This window comes from Geotrypetes seraphini, chromosome 1 (assembly GCF_902459505.1).
Source record: "Geotrypetes seraphini chromosome 1, aGeoSer1.1, whole genome shotgun sequence".
Taxonomy (NCBI): domain Eukaryota; kingdom Metazoa; phylum Chordata; class Amphibia; order Gymnophiona; family Dermophiidae; genus Geotrypetes; species Geotrypetes seraphini.
Genome location: NC_047084.1, coordinates 247,678,532 through 247,704,301, shown reverse-complemented (window position 1 = coordinate 247,704,301; position 25,770 = coordinate 247,678,532). Strand labels below are relative to the sequence as shown.

The window sequence follows — 25,770 nt, the reverse complement described above, 5'->3', positions numbered from 1 at the left end:
CCGAAAGGAGGATCGGATGGGAGGCTGTGCCAGGGAGAGGAGCAAAGAAGACGCCGATGACCAGTCAGAGAGATTTGCGCGCATGCGCACTCCTACTTGAGGTGCCCTACATCTCATGGAAAACGGACGCACACAGTGGGAGTGCGCATGCGCAGCTTACCGTTTTATTATATTAGATATACATTTGTTATGGGGGGGGACTCGAATCCAAGATGGCCACAGCAGTGTGCTGCTGAACAGACGCTGCTGAAATTTACCTTGGACCCTCATGGATTTACCGCTTCTATGCCGAAAAAAGGGGAAAGAGTGTTGGCAGAGCCTCCCAACGCTCGGTAGTACCCTCATTTGGCACCATTGATGAGATTAAGCAGCCCCTGCAAAGGGAAACAATCCTGTCAGGGAACAGCCCACTGGAGATGCTGGAGGTGAGAGACGCTGTGGCGGATGTCCCAGGGTTCGATGCCACCCTCAGCCCCGATACTAGAGTTCCGCCCCCTCAACCTCAGAGGACAAGTTCTCCTCAGGAGCTCAACAGTGAGGGCTTGTCAGTGAGCGCAGAAGAGGGTTTTCTAAACCCGGGGAGCCAGCCTAAGGAAGGAACATCGGAGTGGACAGTTCAAGGCAGACAAGAGGTACATCTGGAATCTGAGAAGCTTCTCGTGCTCCCTATAACTTTCTCAACGATTGTTAAACTTCCTGAGGTTACATTAGGCACCTTGTGGGATCTTGTAGTCAACCTAGGAAAAACTTTGGTGTCCCAAGTAAATGAATTGGGGGAAAAATTAAAAGACCAGACAAAGGAAATTTCTACCCTGACAGTGGCGTACCTAGGGTATGTGGCACCCGGGGCCCATCATTTTTTGACACCCCCCCCCCCATTTATATGAAAACTATGATTTTTAGTAACAATCCACATATCGCACAACAAGAGTGTACCTAGAAAAAGGCAGCATCTTAAACACTGCAGTGAGCACTAGAACACCAACACATACATTGTAAAACTAAACAAGCCAGATCCCGCACAGTCAATTGATCCTGTAGTCAATGCCAACTGAAAACTATGTTCTTTTCATACACACGGAACAGAGATACACCCTCGCCCAATATGGAATAATCACAAACTAAAAATAGAAATATGTAGACAAAAGTTAAACTGAACCACCAAGAAACCAGACCCTGGATACAATGCAACACTACAAAAACAGTAACACATGTCCTCTAATACAGTGCAAAATATAAAGACAGTAGATGTAAATTTGAAAAAACTGATACATAACAATCACCACTTTACAAATTAACAAATAATGAGAACAATAAAATAAAAAATAAAAAATAAAACAAATAATGAGAAATAAAAAAATACCATTTTATTGGACTAATCCCCGTAAGCTCGGTCCCCATCCCCGCAAACCACCTGATTCCATCCACACAAGCCTTGAATTGTTTATATTAAAGTATAAAAAGAAACAATATTCTGTACAATTGTCAATTTATAAATCAGCGTCTTCTCCCCACTCTCTCTTCCCCATTTCCCTTCAGCGTCCTCAGCCCACTCTCTCTCCACTTTCCTTCAGCACACGCACATAAAAACAAGCAAGTAATTTATATCATTTTCATTCTATTCATTCATAGAAATTAAAGTCTAAATAATGCCAGTCACATAACAAAACATGATTTTACAAAAATAATTCCCTGCACAGTCAAACCTGCAAGGATTACTAGATGTCTTTCAACAGCTCCCCTCCCTCCTCCTTACCTTTGTGGCCAAGTCAAAATGATCTACCAACAATAAAATTTTAAAAACACAAAGCACGCTGTACACAGAGAAAATGATAATTATCATTTATATTCCGTGGGTTTTCAAAGAGGTCAAGGCAGATGACTTTATGCAATGTCACCTCAGTAACAACTATACAAAAATAGACAAGTATTCCCCCTCCCTTTTTACTAAAATGCGATAGCGGTTTTTAACGCAGGGAGCTGCGCTGAATGCCTCATGCTGCTCTCAACGCTCATAGGCTCCCTGCGCTAAAAAACGCTATTGCGGTTTAGTAAAAGGGGGCCATAGTGCAAAATATAGACAGCATATATAAATTCTCAAAGCAGACACATTTTGATCACTAAATTGAAAATAAAATCATTTTTCCTACCTTTGGTAATTTCATCAGTCTCTGGTTGCACTTTATTCTTCTGACTGTGCATCCAATATTTCTTCCCTTCTTTAATCCTCCTGTATGCTTCCTCTCCTCCAGATCTCATTCCCTCCCCAAACATTTTCTTTGTTTCTCTCTCTCCATACCCCCTTTCTTTCTGTATGTCTGTTTTTCTCTCTCTCTCCGTGCCCCATTTCTTTCTTTGTTTCACCCTGCCCCCTTCTTTCTTTCTCTCTCCATACCCTCTTTCATTTTGTATGTCTGCCTTTCTCTCTCTCTCCGTGCCCCATTTTTCTTTGTTTCACCCTGCCCCCTTTCTTTCTTTCTGGCTCTCTGTCCCCCCCCCTTTCTTTCTTTCTTTCTCCCTGCCCTCCCCTATGCCACCACCATTTGGGAAAATGCTGCCACCACCACTGGGGAATAGGCTGCCACTGCTGCCATCGGGAACAGGCCGGCGCAGAGTTCGCCCTGCTTCTCTTCCCCGCGGGGCCGACCAACTCTCGCCACCCGACGTCAATTCTAATGTCGGAGAGGACGTTCTAGGCCAGCCAGGCAGCGATTGGCTGGCCCAGAACATCCTCTCCGACGTCAGAATTGACGCGGGTGGCGAGAGTTGGTCAGCCCCACAGGGAAAAGCAGGGAGAACTCGGCGCCGGCCTGTTCCCGATGGCGGCGGTGGCACTCAAGTGGCTAAAGAGCCGCAATTTGCCGGCCTAGGGAGAACACTGGAGGGTGGCCAGCTGTGCCACCCCTTGGGACGTAAACCCGGGGCGGACGCCCCCCCCCCCCCTTGGTATGCCACTATCTGTACCTCCCTCCCTCCCTATGACCAAAAATTCTCCTTTCTTCTATTCCCCGTGTACACAACCATCTCTTTCCCTCCCTTCCTCTCTCCCAATTCCATGCCTTCTGTGTCCAAAAACACATTCCCTCCCCCACCTCAGCATCTCTTTCCCTCCCTTCCTCTCTCCCAAGTCCATGCCTTCTGTGTCCAAAAACGCATTCCCTCCCCCACCTCAGCATCTCTTTCCCTCCCTTCTTCTCTCCCGTCCATGCCTTCTATGTCCAAAAACCCATTCCATCCCCCACCTCAGCATCTCTTTCCCTCCCTTCCTCTCTCCCAAGTTCATGCCTTGTGTCCAAAATGCACTCCCTCCCCCATTTTGTGTTCCGCGTTTGCCTCCCAGTCCATCTTTGCAACTTTCTCAGCAAAACGGAGCTCGAGCCGCGAGGCTTATCTTCTGTTTCCTGCCTGCCCTTCCGCGCACAAATAGCCGACCGGAAGTATTCTCCAACGTCAGCGCTGACGTCTGAGGGCAGGCTTTGCTTAAGCCCTCCCTCTGACGTCAGCGCTGACATCGGGGAAGACTTTTAATTGGCTATATGTGAGCGGCAGGGCAGGTAGGAACAGAAGACGAGCCTCGCGTCTTGAGATGTATTTAACTCCGTGGGTCCCCCGTGCAGCTCTCTCCTGTGCACCCCCTTGGGGCGTGCACCTGGGGCGGACTGCCCCCTCTGCCTCCCCTAGGTACGCCACTGTACCCTGAAACGAGCTATCTAAAGTTAAAACCGACTCACAAAAAATTTCAACGGATATAATATCAACAAAGAAAATACAGGAAGCATTGATCACGGATGTTTTTTTGAGGAAGAAATTAGAAATAATGGAAAATCAAGCAGAGCTAATAATATACGACTGTTGAATTTTCCAAAAATTCCTATGATAGCTCCTTTGGAAATGTTAAAAAGGTATTTCATTGAGATTTTAAATATACCGGAACAGCCTATTCCTCCAACAACAAATAGCGAGTGAAAATCAACAGGAAAGACCACTAGACGTCTCAAACTTATTAGAAACCTCCGATTGTTCTCTTTCTTCCCCAGCTAGACTCCTGCTGATGGTAGCTCTTCTACCGGACAATGAATGGATTATGCAAATGTTTTATCAGAACAGATCTAAAGAATTTTGGGGGTATAAAATCCAGATGTTTCCTGATGTCTCCAAGGAGACACAAAAAAGGAGGAAACAGTTTTTGATTTTGAGGCCAGCTGTAACTGAAATTGGAGGTGTATTCCACTTAAGATTTCCATGCAAGTGTGTTGTTATAAGATATCAATCCTTAAAATATGTTTTCCTGAACCTTCTCACTTATCTAGTTTCATATCAAGCGCCTTGGGAGAGAAGAACTGACACAACAACAAAAGGAAGAATAGGTCTCCCACTCAACCGCAATCTGCAGATTTCTTAGTTATACTTATTATCCTTTTTTTGTTTAAAATTCACTCAGATTTAGTCTTGGATTTCCTTGTTTTCTATGAGAACTTGAGATAGATTAAGAAAGAATTAATTTCCTGTTGTTTTTGGTTTTTACCTAATTTTGATATAAGTTATTCAGTCTTAATCTAGCTTTCTGTACAAGTGTTGTATACTTGGAAATTATTTTGAAAAATTAATAAATAAATTTAAAAATAAATAAATTAAAAAAAATATATATATATTATAACAAATATGTGTGTGTGTGTGTGTGTGTGTATATATATATATATATATATATATATATATATATATATATATATATATATAATATATACATATACATTTGTTAATATCCACAATAATAAAACCCTTAGTGCGCATGAGCACTTCAATCTCCGTGTTCTGTGCCACTGCATGTGCAGTAGAGTAGAACTTACTGCGGCAGTTTCACCACTGCCCTCCCTCAGCGACGCTGTAAGACCAGATCCAGTGACGACCGGTTCTACCAAGGGGGGGGGAGAAGGCAGACCGCCCCGGGTGGAAGCATGAGGGGGGTGTTGCAATTCCAGGGCAGGCAGGAAGTTTAATCGCCACTCTGCAGCCATCCCTCGGAGGCTCCTGGCAGCACTGAAGATGAGGCAGCAGTCTGGGAAGAGCAGAAAAAGCCAGGAAGAGCAGAAGAGGGTCCAGGGAACAAGTTAGAAGACAGCGGGAATGTGAGCGGACACCAGCTAGATAGGCAGGTAGGAGAGAGTACACAGATGGGGTGGGCTACCACCACTTCGGCGAGAGAGGGCTAAAGGAGCCCTCCCCCCTACCAGGAAAAAGTGAAAGCACAGAGAAGTGCGGAAGTGCGCGCTGGGGCTCGGTTTGGCTCGTCATGGCCCAGCAGTTCGCGAGCTTCCTACGGAGCATTATCAGGCGGTAATCCAGCACCAAGGGTGAGATAACGGGGTCCAGAGGGGAGACGGGACGCATTTGCCTGTTGTGTAGCTGGGCAGGTGTGTGCGGGCAGCTGGCCACAGCTGGATTGAGGAAAGGGCAAGGGATCCCTTAGCTGTCATAGGTGGAAGTTGGCTTCGGTAAGGGTCTGGGCAGGAGGAGAGAGAGAGAGAGAAAGAAAGAAAAAAATACATTGGGAGGGAGAGAGACAAAGAAAGAAAGAAAGAAAGAAAGACAGACAGCAGGAGGAAGAGAGACAGAAAGAAAGATAGACAGCGGGAGGGAAGGAGACAGAAAGAAAGGAAGAAAGAGGCAGGGTGCAGGGAGAGACAGAAAAAGAAAGAAAGAAAAAAAGATGGGGCAGGGAGAGAAAGAAAGACAGAGACGGGGCAGGGAGAGAGAAAGAAAAAAAATAGACAGGCGGAGCAGGGAGAGAGAAAGAAAGATAGAATGGGCAGGGAGACAGAAAGAAAGAAAGATAGATAGATGGGGCAGGGAGAGAGAAAGAAATAAAGATAGACGGAGCAGGGAGACAGAAAGAAAGAAAGAAAGAAAGACAGATAGATGGGGCAGGGAGAAAGAAAGAAATAAAGATAGACGGGGCAGGGAGACAGAAAGAAAGAAAGAAAAAAGATAGACAGGGTGAGGGAGGGAGAAAGAAAGAAAAAAGATAAATGGGGCAGGGAAAGAGACAGAAAGAAAGAAAGCGGGGGAGAGAGACAGAAAGAAAGAAAGACAGTGGGAGGGAGAGAGACAGAAAGAATGGAAAAGAGACAGGGGCAAGGGAAAGAAACAGAAATAAAGATAGACAGACAGACATCTATTCTAGCACCCGTTAATGTAACGGGCGCAAACACTAGTATATACATATTCTAGGACTTTCAGTACCATGTGAGTGTTAAGAAAGAATAATATTATGAAGTTTCGTAGTTATTTTGTTTTTCCTTTTCTTCTGGGGACTCTTCCCTCCTCTTTCTTTATTGGAGGCTTCTAATAATGATTTTTAAATATATATATGAATATACAGCTTGATATTTATATCATGTTGTTACTATCTTTATTGTATTTCAAGTTTTGCTTTGGGATTGGTTTAAAAATGTAGACTATCAGATAAAACAGAGCATCCTAAACTTGTGGTCGCCACCTAGATTTCACCATAGGTGAATCATCATTCTGTACCTCTAAAAGGTGTGTGTGTGTTGGGAAGGGTGTCACAATATTTGGATGCAATTATGGACTCACATGGCCACAAAAAGATTGGGAAGCACTGCAACAAAAGCTTTAAATACAACCAAGTTTTTCTTATAAGCTGTTGAAGCAGGCTATGAAACCCACCCCTTATATAAAAGATTGCCTAAATAGCATATTTAATAATCAAGCATTACCATTAATATTGTCACAGTAGTAGAAGTGTTCATCATTTAGAGAAGGACATGCTGAAACCAAATCTTGCAGGCCTGCTCCAGTTACAATAACACAGCCAGAAAGATTAAGGTGTTCCAGATGAGGTAATCCTCCTCTCAAAGTCAACGCCCTGTGAAAGAAAGAAACAACATCACGATCAATAAACAGATCATACTCTGCACTTACATTTGCTTGGCAAAATGTTTTAATTGATTCTCTCACTGTATGAAATACTGGCTAACATTTTAGAACCTATAATAAAACCTTTGAAACACAAAAATTAATTTCTCATTTGAAGTGCTCTCTCAACATGTTCACCAGTTTTTGGAGAGTTTGATAAGCACTCAGGACCGGCTTCTGTAACCAGCGCTTATGTCGGTTGCTGCCAATTGTATGTCAGTCACATGACAGCGCCAGTCACAGAATCAAGCCTAAATTCAGCTAAGATAGGCAGCTGAAATGTAGGCCCAGAAAACCCTGGTCTACATTTCAGCCACCAATCTGTGTCGCCAAAGGATCCTAAAGTCAGGCTGCAGCAGCAATAAACTGATCATGGCAGGGTACGCTATCCCTGATTAGCTGAGCCACCAGGGCTCCCTGAAGCCAAAACCTGCAGGTTCAGCTGATCGAAGGGGAAATACCCCTGCTGTGATCAGCTGAGCCGCTGTGGCAGGAGATCCCCCGACATTGTCAGGATGCCCACTCCCTTCTGGCATGAGATCATGACCTGGCCCCAACTGTATCTAGATTTTCAAAAGGCATTTGACAAAGTACCTCATGAACAACTCCTGAGGAGATTAGAAAATCAAGGGATGGTAGGTAATGCCCTATTGTGGATTAAGAGCTCGTTAAACAATAGAAAAGAGAAATTAATGCAAATAATAATAAACTTCTACTGATATTGACAGGGGTTGCCATTCAGCAGATTATAGGAAATTGGAAAGATTACTCTAAACTAAATTATACTTTTTGGTGGAATATCAGTATGCCATATTTATAAAATGGAAAGGGTGCTTGCTATGAAACAAGGAAATTATCATAAGTTTAAAAAGATTTGGGGGCCATTGATTATTTATTCTAATGATCAGACATCTTAAACACCTTAGTATTGGATAAGATATAGGGGGGGGGATTATGAATGATAATAATTGTTAATTGTTAATTATTAATATATGGGTGGGTGGGGTGGGATTCTTTTATATTTATATATTTGGAGGAATATAAATAAGATTGTCAAGTGATTAGTTAAAAATCTTTCTGATTGATTATTATACACTTGTTGTAATATTTGAAAATGAATAAAGATTTATAAAAAAAAAAAAGAAATTAGAGTTAAATTATCAGTATTTTCAATGGAGAAGAGTATAGTGGGGTTCCTGAGGGGTCTGTATTAGGACTGCAAATTTTTAACATTTATAAATTACCTAGAGATAGGAATTACTAGGCAGGTAACAAAAAGTTATTCAAAATTGTTAAATTGCAAGAAGATTGTGAAAAATTCAAGAGGACCTTTTGAGACTGGGCATCCAAATGGCAGATGACATTTAAAGTGAGCAAGTGCAAAGTGATGCATGTGGGAAAGAGAAACCCAAATTATAATTACATGATGGAAAGTTCCACACTAAGAGTTACCACACAGGAAAAGGATTGAGGTATCATTGTTGATGATACGTTGACACCCCTTGTTGCAAAGGCAGCAAAGAAAGCAAACAGAATTCTAAGAAATTATTAGAGAAAGGAAATGAAAACAAAAATCCGCAATAATAAAACTCTTTGCACGCATGCGCACTTCAATCTCCGTGTTCTGTGCCTCTGTGCTGCCGAATGCGCAGTAGAGTAGAACTCTGCCTGCGGCAGTTTCACCATAGCCCTCCCTCGGCGACGCTACAAGGCCGGATCCAGTGACGACCGGGCCTACCAAGGGGGGGGGGGAGAGGGCCAACCGCCCCGGGTGGAAGCATGAGGGGGGTGTTGCAATCCCAGGGCAGGCAGGAAGTTTAATCGCCGTTCTGCAGCGATCCCTCGGGGGTTCCTGGCAGCGCTGAAGATAAGGCAGCAGGCCGGGAAGAGCAGAAGAGGGTCCAGGGAACGAGTTAGAAGTCAGCGGGAATGTGAGAGGACCCCAGCTAGATAGGCAGGAGGAGAGAGAGAGTACATAGATGGGGTGGGCCACCATAACCTCGGCGAGTGAGGGCTAAAGCCCTCCCCCCTTGCCCCGGAGAAAGTGAAAACGCGGAGAAGTGCGGAAATGCGTGCTGGGTCATGGTTCGGCTCGCCATGGCCCAGCAGTTCGTGAGCTTCCTACGGAGCAGCATCAGGTGGTGATCCAGCACCAAGAGTGAGTGAACGGGGTCCAGAGGGGAGACGGGATGCGTTTGCCCATTGTGTAGCTGGGCAAGTGTGTGCGGGAAGCTGGCCACAGCTGCATTGAGAAAATGGCAAGAGATCCCTTAGCTGGCACAGGTGGAAGACGGCTTCAGTGAGGGAGGGAGGGAGGGAGAGAGACAGAAAGAAAGACGGATAACGGAAGGGAGAGAGACAGAAAGAAAGAAAGACGGACAGCGGGAGGGAGACAGAAAGAAAGAAAGAAAGAAAGACAGGCAGACATCTATTCTAGCACCCGTTAATGTAACGGGCTTAAACACTAGTAAGATTATAATACCTTTGTATCGCTCCATGCCATGGTGTGACAATGTCTTGAATACTGTGTGTAATTCTGGACAACATATATAAAAAAAATATAGCGGAATTAGAAAAGGTACAGAGATGGGTGATGAAAATGATAAAAAGGGATGTGACGATTTCCCTATGAGGAAAGCTAAAGTGGCTAAGGCTTTTCAGCTTGGCAAAGAGATGGCGCAGGGAAGATATGATAGCGGTCTATAAAATATTGAGTGGAGTGGAATACGTAGATATGAATTTCTTGTTTACTCTTTCCAAAAAAAATAGTTACTTACCATAACAGGTGTCATCCGGAGGTGTCATCCGGAGAGCAGGTAGATATTCTCACATGTGGGTGACGTCATCCATGGAGCCCGGTACGGACAATGAAAAGCGAACTGTAACTAAGCTTTGCGAAGCTTTGAGACTGCCCACACTGTGCATGTGCGAGTGCCTTCCTACCATATATCGGCTCAAGGTTCCTCAGTTTCATAAGCAAGCTAAGAAGCCAACCAGAGGAGATGGGAGGGATGTGAGAATATCTGCCCGCTGTCTCCGGATAATACATGTTACATTAAGTAACTGTGCTTTATCCTAGGACAAGCAGGCAGCGTATTCTCACATGTGGACTCCGTGGCTTACATAAATGGGATGGAGGGAGAGTTGGTCAATAGAAAGAAAATAAATTCTGTAATACTGCTTGGCCGAAACAACCATCTCTTCTGAAATAGGATTCTAGACAGTAGTGTGATGTGAATGTATGAACTGAGGACCAAGTAGCTGCTTTACAAATATCAATGGGAATGGAGGGCGTGGCTTGGAGCGCGCACGATATGGCAGCCTAACCGCAGCGCTCCCGTATCCAGGCAACAAACGGAGAAAAAATAAAACTTTCACTTTGTCTAATCGCTATAAAAAATACATAAAACAACGTCGGAAATGGCAAGTATGAAGCAGGGAAAATCTGAAAAACCTTCAACATCGGGTATATCAGCAAAAAGAACAAAAGTAACTCCCCTGTCACCATCGAGTGTGCCGTTCCCGATGGAAACTGAAGAACTCACTGAAAAGTCCGATATTATGACTGAACTGTTCAAAATAAAACTGATGCTGACTGAAAATGCCAATAAAATCTCTGAAGTTAAAGAAGAACTTCTCAACATGAAACAAGAGATCCAAACCGAAAGACAGAGAATGGCAGTGATGGAAGAAAAAATGGAGAAATTTGAATCCTTCACACAAGAATATGATAAAGATAAAAAAGAAGTAGCAGCTTTAAAAAATCAATTGGTGGATATGGAAAACCGAGGAAAAAGAAAGAACATCAGAATTTTAGGGCTGGCTGAAAATATTGAAGGGGGAGATCCTGTACAATTCCTGGAAAATCTTTTACCTAAACTGCTTCAGCTCAATTCAAAATGGCCGTTAGAAATAGAAAGAGCCCACAGAATCCCCATAAGAAAGCCAGTAAACCAGGCTGCTCCAAGACCTTTGATATTCAAGGTATTAAGGTACCAACATGCTCAGGAAATATTAAAAATGGCAAAAGCAAATAAAAACTTGAATTATAAAGGATCAAAACTGATTTTAGTTCCTGATTTTGCCAAATATACTGCAAATATAAGAAAACAATTCCTCACATACAGACAGCAGTTGAAAGAAAAAGGTTACATATATGGAATATATTATCCATCCACTATGAGAGTATCCAGTGGAAATAAATCCATATATTTTCAAGACCCTGCAAAACTGAAAGAATTTTTGACACAAGAAGAACCTATGTTTACATAAAAAACAGAAAAAAAGGAATAATTCAGCTGAAGAAAGAAGAAAGAAGATGGAAAAAAGGAAAAAATAAAGAAGATTATTAAAAAAATAAGACATAAGAAATATTACTAACTGGAAAGATAATTTACTGATATAGTGGATGCAATAATATAATATTATTATATCAAATTAATTATTAATAAAATAATAGCATCCACATTCATTAATACTAGTGAAAAAATTTTTTAATTATTTATTAATTATTAAAATATAAATAAATAAATTATAAAACTAATAATATTTATATAAAATATATATTTTAATCAAAATAGAGAATTTATTTATTTATATAAGTATATTAACTTATTATGATTAATGAATAATGAAAATGATTTACTATGAATTTATTATTAATAATATTGAAAGGAAAATTTGTTATTGTTATATTGAGAATAAGACAAAAAAAAAAAAAAAAAGAAATATATTAATTTATTATAAAAACAATATTTTAATTCTATGTAAGAAGATTGTAATTTTATGAAATATATACAAGATAATAATTTGAATATTGAATGGATTAATTAATAAAATAGGTGTCTACTATAAAATTTATATTTAATTCAATTATTCAGTTATATTATGGAAAAATAATGAATTAAATAATTGATTGGTAGATAATTAATAAAATAGGAATTCATTATAAAACTTATTTATTGATATAAAATGTATATTCTATTCAAGTATTCATTCAAATTAATTCATTATGAAGATTATCTATGAAAATGATTGAAATGTATTTATTATTAATATTAATATATTTATAAAAATGGATATATTTAATTTACATGATGAATAACAGATATATAGAGAATAAGAGATATATTTGTAATATGTTTATTTATTAAGAATATTATATTATATGTATGCATGATATTGAATTTAATTTTATGAATCAAATATATATAATTTTCAGTAAATTTATAAAATTTTATAGATTAAATGGATATAATTTTCAATTATATAAGGGAGAAAGTATAAAGAATGTATTGAATTTAGAAATATGTTTTTAAATAATATAATGAATTATTAGTTGCCTGGAGATGGAGATTTAGGTTTTGCATGACCAATGCGTGTTCCAAATCAGAATATGATAATGGGTGGGGAGGGAGGGAAAATAATGGGTGGGATAGGAGATAAATTTTTATTGAATGTGCTAGGAACTAATCTTGTAATTATCATAGAATATTGGTTAAAACATAATTATTAATTAGATGGATATAAAAATGTATTCGTTGAATGTCAATGGTTTAAATCATCCTATTAAGAAAAAGAAATTATTATCGTTCCTTAAAAATCAAAATGCGGACATTTACTTCATTCAAGAGACCCATCTTTCGGAAATTGAATCAAAAAAACTATCTGGAGGTTGGATTTCTAAATGTTTATTTGCACCTGCTTCAAAGAAAAAAGCTGGAGTGGCTGTTCTAATAAACAAAAAATGTAATGCAGATTTTAAATTAATTAATTATGATCCCTTAGGTAGATGGGTACATATCGAAATGGTTCTGGGAAATACAACCCTGAATTTATTCAATTTATATGCTCCTAATACGAATCAAATGGAGTTTTTTAAACAAATTCAACAATTACTTTTACCACTGGCTACATCTAATTTAATAGTAGCAGGGGATTTCAATGCTGTAATGGATCCGATTTTGGATAAAAAACCAAGTAAAATTATGAAATCATTAGGCTTAGATAATTTGATACTATCTTGTGATTTAGTAGATATATGGCGAATTCTTCATTTTAATGATCAGGAATTTTCTTTTTGTTCTCAGGTCCATAAATCTTTTTCACGAATTGATTATATATTTGTTTCTAATAATATAGCGCAGCGTGTACTAAAAGCAACAATTGATCCCATTATAATTTCAGATCATGCTGGTGTGTGGATTAATCTTCAAAATTATGATATTGAAAACTTTGATTCAATATGGAGATTTAATAATGATTTACTAGCGGATTCAAAATTTCTTGAAGATTTTAAAATAAAAATGCAAGAATTCTTTCAATTTAATGAATCAGATACTATTAATGCTGAGATCTTATGGGATGCTTTTAAAGCAACTATGAGAGGAAATATTATTTCATACTCAACATTTATTAATAAACAAAAAAAAAAAACAATTTCTTGAGATGGGAAAACAAATTAAATTATTAGAAAATAAATTAATTGAGAAATGGGAAAATAATACATTACAAGAAATATTAAAATTAAAAGTTAAATATAATGAGATTTCTTCTCAAATTGTGAGGAAAGACATTTTCAATAAACAAGTACAATATTATGGAAATTCAAATAAAGCTGGGAAATTATTAGCAAATTTTCTTAAAGTAAAGAAAAGAAAATCTAAGATTATTGCAATTAAAGATACACAAGGTAACACACATACCAACACAAAAGATATTATAACACAATTTCTTGATTTTTACAAAGAATTATACACTTCCAATTCTTATAAAAATAAAGAACAAGACGGATTAACTTTTTTAAATTCATATATTGGACCAAATATTCCAGATCATATAAAAGGAAGTTTAGAAGAACCTATATCTTTAAAAGAGTTAGAAACAGCATTGAAGTCTCTTAGAGTTGGATCCGCTCCAGGTGGAGATGGGTATACTGTTGAATTTTATAAATTTTTCCAAAATATCATATTACCACATCTGTTAAATTTGTATCAATATCAAATAAAGAATGAAAATATTTCTGGTACTATGGCAGAATCGATAATTATAGTCTTACCAAAACCAAACAAAGATCCTACTCTGGTTTCAAATTACAGGCCTATTTCATTATTGAATGTGGATAACAAATTAATGGCTAAAATATTAGCATTAAGATTGGCAAAAGCTCTTCCTTTCATTATTGATGTACATCAAACAGGATTTATTGCTAAAAGACATTCATCAAATAATACTAGATTAGCATTCCACTCATTAAATTTAGCAAAAAAAATAAATGATCCAGCATTTTTAATATCTTTAGATGCAGAAAAAGCCTTTGATAGAGTGGAATGGAATTTTATATACCAAGCTTTACAATGGTTTGGTATAGGATCCGGTTTTATTAAAATGATTCAGACATTGTATAGCTCTCCTGGAGCAAGATTATATATTAACAATAATTTATCAAATAGATTTAACTTGCATAGGGGAGTTAGACAAGGATGCCCTCTGTCTCCTTTACTTTTTGATATTGTCCTAGAACCTTTATTAATTGCAATAAACAAAACTAGGGAGATAAAGGGAATATCATTTACCAGTTTTGAATTTAAATTATCTGCATATGCAGATGATATATTATTATATTTAAGAGAACCGGAAACTACTATTCCATGTATACTTAATTTAATAGAAAAATATGGTACTTTTTCTGGATATAAAATTAATTGGAACAAATCTGAAATTCTCCCAATCAATGTTCATTGTACCAAAGGATTATTTGATCCATATTCATTTATTTGGAAAGAAGATGGAATAAAATACTTAGGAATTATGATCAAAAATACAATTGAAGACACAGTCAAAGAGAATGAAAAACTTTTATTGAAAAAAATAACAGAAATGTGTGAGCAATGGAATCCATTACATCTTTCTTGGTGGGGAAGAATTCAAACAATTAAAATGATGATATTGCCTGTGGTTTGTTACCAAATGAGTATGATTCCAATATTTTTCCAGGGGTCATTTTATAAAAAACTTAACAATGTTCTTACAAAATTTGTTTGGTGTGGGAAAAGACCAAGAATCGCTTTAGTATCATTACAAAGACCAATTATGGAAGGGGGGGTAAATTTTCCAAATTTTTATAGGTATCATCAAGCCTATATTTTAAGACAGGGTATGTATTGGATCCTCCCAGATCTTTTAGAAAATGTACCAGATTGGCTGTATTTAGAATGGCGGCTCCTGTTCCCTTTACAACCAGAACAGTTAATAACTATAACAATGCCTAAAAGATACAAAGACCACAGAATTTTATTTGACACTTGGAAAACATTGAGATACATCAGTAATCTGTCACCAGAACCTATAGCTAAATCTCTAAATCAATCAATATGGGTAAACTCCAGGATCAGAATTGGCGGATTTAAAATCGTCTGGAAACAATGGATAAATGCAGGAATACGAACATTGAATGATGTCATATCAGAAGGATCACTGCTTAGTTTTTCACAATTGCAAAATAAATTTGGATTAAATAAAACACAATATTTTAAATGGATGCAATTGAAGCAGGCCATTCAGGTAGGGTTCCCTGAATGGAAAAATCTAAATAATCAATATAGTTTACAGGTTCTATGTTTCCAGGCGGATTTTTTGGGTCACCAAGCCGCAAAATGGTACAAATTGATATACGGATTTTTAAATAAAAAAAAGAAAACAGGTCTTAGGGATATTTGGAGTATTGAGATTGGTCAGACAATTTCTGAGTCTCAATGGCCACGATTTTGGTCCTGGAGATTAAGATCTACAAAGTCAGCATCTATGAATCAAACATGGTTGTTCTTATTACATAGAGTGTTCTGGACCCCAACGCGCCTGCAAAAAATAGATAGTACTAGATCCAATAGATGCTGGCATTGTAAATTGGAAATAGGGACGTTAGATCATTTAATCTTTTTCTGTCCCTGTGTAAACGCATTTTGGAATTCAATTTGGCCCCAAATTAATAAGTTACTAGAGAATTATGTAGGACTCTCATATGATACCATATTATTTGGTACTGCAATGAGAACTAAGAGTCCGATATCAGCAAATAATAATAAGCTATTACTAATACTAACAGGAGTCGCCATGCAACAAATTACTCAAAATTGGAAAGATTATACCAAATTAAATTTTACGTTCTGGTGGAATTCAGTCTGTCATATATATAAAATGGAAAAAAAATTAGCGTTACAACAAGGGAATCTTCTTAATTTCAAGAAAATTTGGCAACCATTGACTAATTATTCTAATGATTAGTTTTCTTAGCACAATGATAAAAATTATATATGAATGGGGTGGGATTTGATTAATTATTGGAAACATGTTATACAAAAAGGGGGAGGGATTTATATTTTCATGTTAATGTATAATCTTGATCATATTATATTTTAAATAATATGAATTATTAATGATAATATACCAGATATGTAATAATTAATAATATTTACTATGATTCAGATGTTGTAAGAATGGAAAATTTATAAATAAAAATTTAAAAAAAAAAAAAAAATATCAATGGGAATGGAACATAAGAAAGTTACAGACACTGCCATAGCTCAGACTTTGTATGCTATAACACGACCTGTGAGCTGCAGCCCAGCCTGAGTATAGCAAAAGGAGATGCAGACCGCTAACCATGAAGAAATAGTCCGTTTGGTGACAGTCAGGCCCAATGGATTAGGATCAAAGGAGACAACAGTTAAGATGAAGACCTGTGTGGATTAGTCCTTTGACTACAGTAAACCAAGGCTGTCTCTCCAGCATGAGAATGAGACTTTGAGAAGAATACTGAAAGCACAACGGATTCATTAAGGTGGAATTCCATGACTACTTTGGGAAGGAATTTCAGATGAGTTCTGAGAACCACCTTGTCATGACGAAATACTGTAAAAGGTGGGACGCAAACCAATGCTTGAAGTTCACTAACACTACGAACAGACGTAAAATGTAATGCTCTCCTCCCCCCTGTACTCAACCTCCAAACCCAATATGTTATTCCTTCCTATATTAAGCTCTTGTAAACCGTGCCGAGCTCTATAATTATGGAGAGGATGCGGTATATAAACTTAAGGTTTAGTTTAGTGATGGAGATCAAGAAGACCACTTCCCAAGTGAGAAACTTTACATGAGTAGACGCAATTGGTTCAAATGGTGGCTTCAGCAGAGTGGTTAGGACTAAATTAAGATCACAAACAACTGGAGGTTTGGAGTAGAAAAGTCTTTTCATAAACCGAGATACAAGTGAGTGAGTGGTAAGAGGTTTACTGTTGAAAGGAGAGAAAATAGCACTAAGGTCAACTTTGACTGAGGTAGATTTATGTCCAGAGGTGGATAAATGGAGAAGATAGTCCAACACGGAAGGAATAGAAGAGGAGTAAGCCTCCAAGTCATGGAGATTACACCACAATATGAAGTGTGTCCATTTTTGTTGACAGCATTGCTGAGTAAAAGGCTTTCTGAAAGCAGCTAAGACGGCTTGTACCGAGTCAGAAAGATTAAATTCTATTGAAGTTAGACTAAGAGGTACCAAGCTGTTAGGTGGAACGACTACAGATTGGGATGTAACAGAGATCCTTGATTCTGAATGAGTAGAGATGGAAAGATCTGCTGTGGGACTGGATCCTTGGCACTCAGTCAAAGTAGAACGGGGAACCAAGGCTGCCTGGGCCACCGAGGGGCTATCAAGATCATGGTGGCTGACTCTTGTTTGAGCTTGACTAAAGTCTTCAGAATGAGAGGGACTGGTGGAAATGCATAGAGGAACTGAAGAATCGCGAGCCGATGTCAGGCAGGAAGGCACTTGCGCATGCACGATGTGGCAGTCTCGAACCTTTGCAAAGCTTAAAGTGACAGTGCACTGACGACACCCAATGTGAGAATATGTTGCCTGATTGTCCTATGATAATACAAAGACTAGGGGGAATGCAATGAAATTATACTGGGCTATAATCCGTTCAAGAACGACAGGGTAGGAAGAAAAGGAGGAGGAGTAGCATTATATAAAAGATCATATTAAAGCCATACAATTTTAGGATCTGCAGGGCAAGGAAGAGGCACTGTGGATCAATTTGGAAAGAGGGAATGGTAAATATATTTACATTGGTGTGATATACAGGCCTCCTTCACAGACGGAAGAAGTGGACAGAGATTTAATAATAGACATTCAAAATATATCTAAAAAAGGGGAAGTTTTACTAATAGGTGATTTTAACATGCCAGATGTTGATTGGGAAATCCCTATTGCGGGGTCTTCTAGAAGTAGGGAGATTCTGGATTCTCTACAAGGAGAATTGTTTAACTAGTTGGTAATGAACATAAGAATTGCCTCTGCTGGGTCAGACCAGTGGTCCATCGTGCCCAGCAGTCAGCTCATGCAGCAGCCCCCAGGTCAAAGACCAGTGCTCTAAAATGAGACCAGCCTCACCTGTGTACGTTCCAGTTTAGCAGGAACTTGTCCAACTTTGTCTTGAATCCCTGGAGGGTGTTTTCCCCTATAACAGATATACAATGTCGACCGAGTCACCCTTGTCGATCTGCCTGTTTACTCCCTCGAAGAAGTGCAGCAAGTTCGTTAAAAAAAGATCTGCCTTTGCTGAAACCATACTGGCTGGCCATCATCAGACCATGTCCATCAAGGTGATCAATGATGCGGTCCTTCATCAGCGCCTATACTATCTTTCCCAGTACCGAGGGCAGACTCACCGGTCTGTAGTTTCCCAGATCTCCCCTCAAACCTTTTTTGAAGATCGGCATAACATTCGCCACCTTCCAGTCTTCTGGAATCTTTCTCGATTTGATCGACAGATTGGCTATTAGTTGAAGCAGTTCAGCTATAGTCCCCTTTCAGTTCCTTGAAGACCCTCGGATGGATGTCATCCGGTCCCGGGGATTTATCGCTCTTAAGCCTATCGATCTGCCTGCATACCTCTTCTAGATTGACTGTCAACCCTGTCAGTTTCCCGTCTTCGTTTCCAGCATATAGCCTGATGGGTTCCGGTATAGCAATGTTACTTACCGTAACAGTTGTTATCCAGGAACAGCAGGCAGCTATTCTCACTAGTGGGTGATGTCATCCGACAGAGCCCCGATACGGACATCTTGCAAGCATGTCTTGCTTGAAGAAACTCAGAAGTTTCGAGATGCCCGCACCGTGCATGCGCCAGTGCCTTCCCGCCCGATGTACCGGGCGTGTCTCCTCAGTTCAGGTAGCTAGCCTGAGAAGCCAACCCAGGGGAGGTGGGTGGGACGTGAGAATAGCTGCCTGCTGTCCCTGGATAACAACTGTTACAGTAAGTAACATTGCTTTATCCCAGGACAAGCAGGCAGGTATTCTCACTAGTGGGTGACCTCCAAGCTAACCCCAATGGGATGGTGGGAGAGTTGGCATTTAAGAGAACAAATTTTGTAACACTGTTTGGCCAAACTGTCCATCCCGTCTGGAGAAAGTATCCAGACAATAATGAGAGGTGAATGTATGAACCGAGGACCAAGTGGCAGCCTTACAAATCTCCTCAATCGGTGTCGATCTGAGGAAGGCTACAGAGGCTGCCATTGCTCTGACCTTAAGGGCTGTGACCTTACAGGGAAGGGATAATCCAGCCTGGGCATAGCAGGAAGAGATACAAGCCGCCATCCAGTTAGAGATGGTGCGCTTCGATACAGGTCGTCCCAACTTGTTTGGATCAAAGGAGACGAAAAGTTGAGGAGCAGTTCTGTGTGGCTTTGTGCGATCCAAGTAGAAAGCTAAAGCACGTTTACAGTCCAGAGTGTGTAAAGCAGATTCCCCAGGGTGAGAATGAGGCTTTGGAAAGAACACTGGAAGCACGATGGATTGGTTGATGTGAAAATCAGAGACCACTTTAGGCAAGAATTTTGGATGAGTACGAAGAACCACCTTGTCATGATGGAATACAGTGAACGGTGGATCCGCCACTAGGGCCTGAAGCTCACTGACCCGGCGAGCTGACGTGAGGGCCACCAGAAAAACCACCTTCCAGGTGAGATACTTAAGTGGAGCCTTGTTGAGAGATTCAAACGGAGGCTTCATAAGATGAGACAGGACAACATTGAGATCCCAAACCACAGGAGGAGGTTTGATAGGAGGGTTGACATGAAAAAGTCCTTTCATAAATCTGGAAACCACAGGATGAGCAGACAAAGGTTTCCCCTGTAGAGGCTGATGGAAAGCCGCAATAGCACTCAGGTGGACTCGTATAGAGGTAGACTTGAGACCAGATTGAGACAGGTGTAGAAGATAGTCCAATACAGAAGATAGGGAAGCTCACTGAGGTTCCGTGGCATTGGAAATACACCAGGAAGAGAATCTAGTCCATTTTTGGGAATAGCATTGTCGAGTAGCAGGCTTCCTGGAAGCCTCCAAGACCTCCCTCACTGCTTGAGAAAACTGGTGAAGAGTTATGTTGAAAAGAACCAAGCTGTCAGGTGGAGGGACTGCAGGTTGGGATGAAGTAGTGAACCTTGATGTTGAGTAAGTAGTGAAGGAAACACTGGAAGAAGTACTGGCTCCCTGCTGCTTAGTTGAAGTAGAAGGGAGTACCAAGGTTGTCTGGGCCACCGAGGAGCAATCAGAATCATGGTGGCATGGTCTGATCTCAACTTGACCAGAGTCTTTTGAATGAGAGGAAATGGAGGAAACGCATATAGGAAGCGATTCCCCCAATCCAGTAGAAAGGCGTCTGCCTCGAGGCGATGAGGAGTGTAAATCCTGGAGCAAAACTGAGGCAGTTTGAAGTTGTGGGGGGCTGCAAAGAGGTCTATCTGAGGCGTTCCCCACTGAGCAAAGATCTGATGAAGGGGGTCGGAGTGGAGCGTCCATTCGTGAGGCTGGAGAAGACGACTCAATTTGTCTGCCAAGACGTTGTCTTTCCCCTGAATGTAGACAGCTTTGAGGAAGGTGTTGTGGCGAACCGCCCAATCCCAGACTCGAAGAGCTTCCTGGCAAAGAGGGGCCGAGCCTGTGCCCCCTTGTTTGTTGACATAATACATGGCGACCTGATTGTCTGTGCGAATAAGGACCACCATGTCGTGAAGTAGATGCTGGAAAGCTTGGAGAGCATTGAAGATGGCTCTGAGCTCCAGAAGATTGATTTGATGGAGTCGTTCCGCACTGGTCCAGAACCCCTGAGTGCGAAGACCATCCAGATGAGCCCCCCATGCATAGTTCGATGAATCGGTCGTGAGAACTTTCTGGTGGGGAGGAGAGTGAAACAGCAAACCTCTGGATAGAGTCGAAGAGGTCATCCACCAGAGAAGAGACTGCCGTATAGCAGGAGTGACTACAATGTGACGGGACAACGGGTCGGACACCTGAGTCCACTGAGATGCCAGGGTCCATTGAGGAATTCTGAGATGTAGTCTGGCAAAAGGCGTCACATGAACTGTAGACGCCATGTGGCCCAAGAGGACCATCATGTGTCTCGCTGAGATGGATTGGCGAGAAGACACCGACTGGCAGAGTAGAAGGAGAGCATCCATGCGTTGAGGAGGAAGGAATGCTCGAAGTTGAATGGTATCCAGGACAGCCCCGATAAAGGGGAGAGACTGGGTGGGCTGAAGATGTGACTTGGGAAAGTTGATCTCGAAGCCCAAACTCTGCAGGAAACAAATTGTAGTCAAGGTCGCCGAAATGACCCCTGGAGCCGACGGTGCCTTGATGAGCCAGTCGTCGAGGTATGGAAACACCTGAAGACCCATGTTCCGGAGTGCAGCGGCCACCACCACCAGACACTTCGTGAAGACTCTGGGAGACGAGGAAAGGCCGAATGGAAGCACTCGATACTGCAGATGTAGATGTCCCACCCGAAATCTGAGGAACTTGCGGGAGGCCGGATGAATAGGGATGTGAGTGTAGGCCTCCTTGAGGTCCAGAGAGCATAACCAATCGTTCTGCTCGAGGAGGGGATAGAGAGAAGCAAGGGTCAGCATGCGGAACCGCTCCTTGACCAAAAACTTGTTGAGGACTCGAAGGTCCAAAATGGGACGCAGATCGCCCGTCTTCTTTGGGACCAGGAAGTACCGGGAGTAAAACCCCCGGTTTTGCTGATCTAATGGAACCGGCTCGACGGCCCGAAGCCGAAGCAGAGCCTGAGCCTCCTGGAGGAGAAGAGCGGTCTGCGTCAAGTTGGAAGGATACTCTCTTGGCGGGTGGTCCGGGGGGACCCGTTGGAAATGAAGAGAGTATCCCTCTCTTACGATGGTAAGGACCCAAAGGTCCGTGGTGATTGTCTCCCATCGATGACAAAAATGATGGAGACGACCCCCAATGGGAAAAACGGGGGGAGACAGAACGAAGTCGGTTATGCTCCCTGGAAGAGAGTCAAAAAGGCTGAGTAGCCTTGGGTGCAGCCGGCATCTGAGGCTTCTGCTGAGGCTTCTGGGGAGGCTGTCTCTTCGCAGGTTGCCTCGCAGGAGGAGTCTGCCTCGGTTGATAACGCCGCTGGTAAATCAGAGGCGGCCTAGAGGGACGAGACTGTTGAGGCTCAGGCTTAGGCCGTAGAATAGACTGGAAGGACTTCTCATGATCCGAAAGCTTCTTAGTAACAGTCTCGATCGACTCATCGAACAGATCCGCCCCCGCACAAGGCACATTTGCAAGTCTGTCTTGGAGGTTCGGATCCATATCAATTGTACGAAGCCATGCCAGGCGACGCATGGCGACCGAACAGGCCGCAGCACGTGCCGAGAGCTCGAAGGCATCGTAGGAGGATTGCATCAGCTGCAGGCGTAACTGGGAAAGGGTCGCCACCACCTCTTCAAACTCGAATCGAGCCTGAGCATCGATAAAAGGGATGAACTTGCGGAGCACCGGCAAGAAGAAGTCCAAATATGAAGAGAAGAAGAAATTGTAATTGAGCACTCGAGTCGCCATCATCGAGTTCTGGTAGATACGTCTACCAAATTTATCCATCGTCCTCCCTTCACGGCCCGGTGGTACTGAGGCGTAAACCTGGGAGGGATGAGATCGTTTGAGGGAGGACTCGACCAGAAGGGACTGATGAGATAGTTGTGCCCCCTCAAACCCTTTGTGGTGGACGATGCGGTATCGAGCATCCAACTTACTGGGAACTGCAGGGATGGAATATGGTGTCTCAAAACAACGCATGAAAGTCTGGTCAAGCAGTTTATGCAGAGGAAGCCGGAGCGTCTCCGCCGGAGGGTGAGGCAAATGCATGGTGTCCAGATACTCCTTAGAATATCGAGAACCAGTGTCCAAAGTTACATCCAAGTCATCCGCCATTTGTCGGAGGAAGGAGGAAAAGGACAGTTGGTCCGCCAGCGCCGGCTGGCGAGACGGACTAGAAGAAGTGGAAGCCTCCGGGTCCAGAGAGAGCTGGGAGCGGCAAGGAGAATAGGAGGTAGATGGTTCCTCATACTCCGGTCCCTCAGGTGGGGATAAATCCGACGAGGAGTATCCCATACGCTGGATCTTCTTTTGCGGGGACACCTCCGAATGACGTGAGGAGTGTCGAGATGAGTGTCGAGATCGATGCCCCTCCCAGTGACGGGATGGAGAACGAGATCTTCTATGCATCGCACGATCCCTTGAAGCCTCCAAGGAATGGATGGGACTAGATGCAGTGGATCGCAGAGGTGGCAAGGATGCGGACTCACGCAGTGCCACCCAGGTCTGGTATGGAGTGCGGAAGAACTCTTCCTGCGATGCGGTATGCCCAGGACTCCGATTATCAGGGGCTGACAAAGTACTCTGATGTCGAGGAGGCGTGATGGGCTCCAAAGGCGGCATATCACTAAATGAAGCCTGCCTGGAGGCTCCCGCCGCCCTCCGTCGATCCTCCTCTTCGAGCAGAGAGATCAAACGACGAGGAGGAGGGGGAGGGGGCGGTCCGCCCCCCGGGACCGGGACCGTGAGGTCACCCTGAATGGAGGCGATAAGCCGGGGTCCCATAGACTGCATAAGCTCGACAAACTGAGCTTCCAGCAGGGATCGCAGCGAAGCCGATATGGAGGGATCCGCACCGAAAGGGGGTCCTCCAGCACGGTCTTCGCGCTCCTTTGTGGCCAAGTGCTTCTGCTTGCTAGCTTTAGGCACTTTGATGACCACCGGAGGGACAGTGGAAGGCGGTACCTGAGCCGAGGAGACGGGGACAGGCACCGGTGTCGAACTTGAGGCAGAAGTCGGAGTGAACGATGCCGGCTTCACAATGCCAGATGCAGGAGTTGTCGATGCAGGTTTCGAACGGACCGGCGAAACATCAGCAGAGGTTGAAGCAGACGGCTCCTTGGCAGTCTCCATCTTAGACATCGACTCCCAGAGCAAGCAGCGCCGTTTGAACGAGCGTGCAGTGAGCGTGGAACAAGGCCGGCACGATTTCGGAACGTGTTCTGGACCAAGACACTGAAGACAGCGTCGATGCGGGTCCGTCAACGAAATCGCACGCTGGCACTTGCTGCACTTTTTAAAACCGGTGATTGGCCGGGACATAGGCCGGAAAATCATCGCCGCAAGGTCGAAGGCGCTAGGCCTAAGCCACGAGGCCGGCCCGGCCGAACCGCCGGAAGAAATAATTTTAACTTTTTTTTTTTTTTTTTTTTTAAGAAAATATAAAGTAAAATTGAAATAAATCAAATAAACAAAAAACGCGGTACAAAGAAGGCAAATTTACTGAAATTCAGTCAGCGCAGAATGAAGTGAAACTTCTCAGCTCCGCGGAAAGAAAAGAACTGAGGAGACACGCCCGGTACATCGGGCGGGAAGGCACTGGCGCATGCGCGGTGCGGGCATCTCGAAACTTCTGAGTTTCTTCAAGCAAGACATGCTTGCAAGATGTCCATATCGGGGCTCTGTCGGATGACATCACCCACTAGTGAGAATACCTGCCTGCTTGTCCTGGGATAAACTGTGTATATCCTCTTCGGTAAATACAGACACAAAAAATGTGTTCAGTTTGTTGCCAATTGCTTTGTCCTCATTTAGCACTCCCTGTATTCCATGGTCATCCACCAGTCCCACCGCTTCCTTCGTGGGTCATTTTCCCTTAATATATCGAAAGAATGGCTTTAAGTTTTTCGCCTCCTTGGCTATTTTTTCCTCGTAGTCTCTTTTTGCCCCTTTTACCACCTTATGGCACCTGCATTGATGTTGTTTGTGCTTATTCCAGTTTTCGTCCATTCTTGACCTTTTCCATTCCTTACACGAAGTTTTCTTGTCTCTGATCACTTCCTTCACCTCTACAGCGAGCCACGCCTGTTCCTTGTTTTTTTTTCTCTTGGATCCCTTGTTGATACGCGGTATATATAGATTATGCGCCTCGGTGACTGTGTCCTTAAAAAGGGAACCCACGCAGGATGGGATCATAATGGACTTAGTGCTTACAAACGGAAAGGGTTTCTGATGATACAGTGGTTAATCATCTGGCATCCAGTGATCACTGCATGGTATGGTTTAATATTAAGATGGGTATAGAGAGCTCATTCAAAAGCAAAGGTCCTAGATGTTTAAAAAACTAACTTTGGATGGGGGATTACGTCAAAGAATTGTTGTCTGGATGGGAACGTCTAGAAGAACTGGGCAAAACTGAAAGGAGTAATTGTAAGAGTGACAAACCTTTTTCTGAAGCAAGTAAGTAAAAGTAAGAGGAAAAGAAGGCCGCTTTGGTTCTCAAAAAGTAGTAGCTGAGAAGGTAAGGAATATGAGGTTAGATTTTATAACTACAAAAGATCGCAGAAAGAGAAAGACAGGCAAAAATATCTGGAAAAGTTAAGAGAGGTTGGTAAAGTAGTCAGGAAAGCAAAGATACAAATGGAAGAAAAAAATAGCTGACATGGAAA

General features: G+C 42.0%; 1 protein-coding gene across 1 annotated transcript in view; it reads right to left on the bottom strand.

Moving 5' to 3' along the window:
• Positions 1 to 25,770, bottom strand: part of FBXL5 (F-box and leucine rich repeat protein 5) — a 157,696-nt gene that overhangs the window by 30,273 nt on the left and 101,653 nt on the right. Inside the window, exon 10 of the mRNA XM_033948883.1 lies at positions 6,738 to 6,886. Coding sequence (XP_033804774.1) covers positions 6,738 to 6,886 — 149 coding nt within the window. The remainder of the gene's footprint in view (positions 1 to 6,737; positions 6,887 to 25,770) is intronic.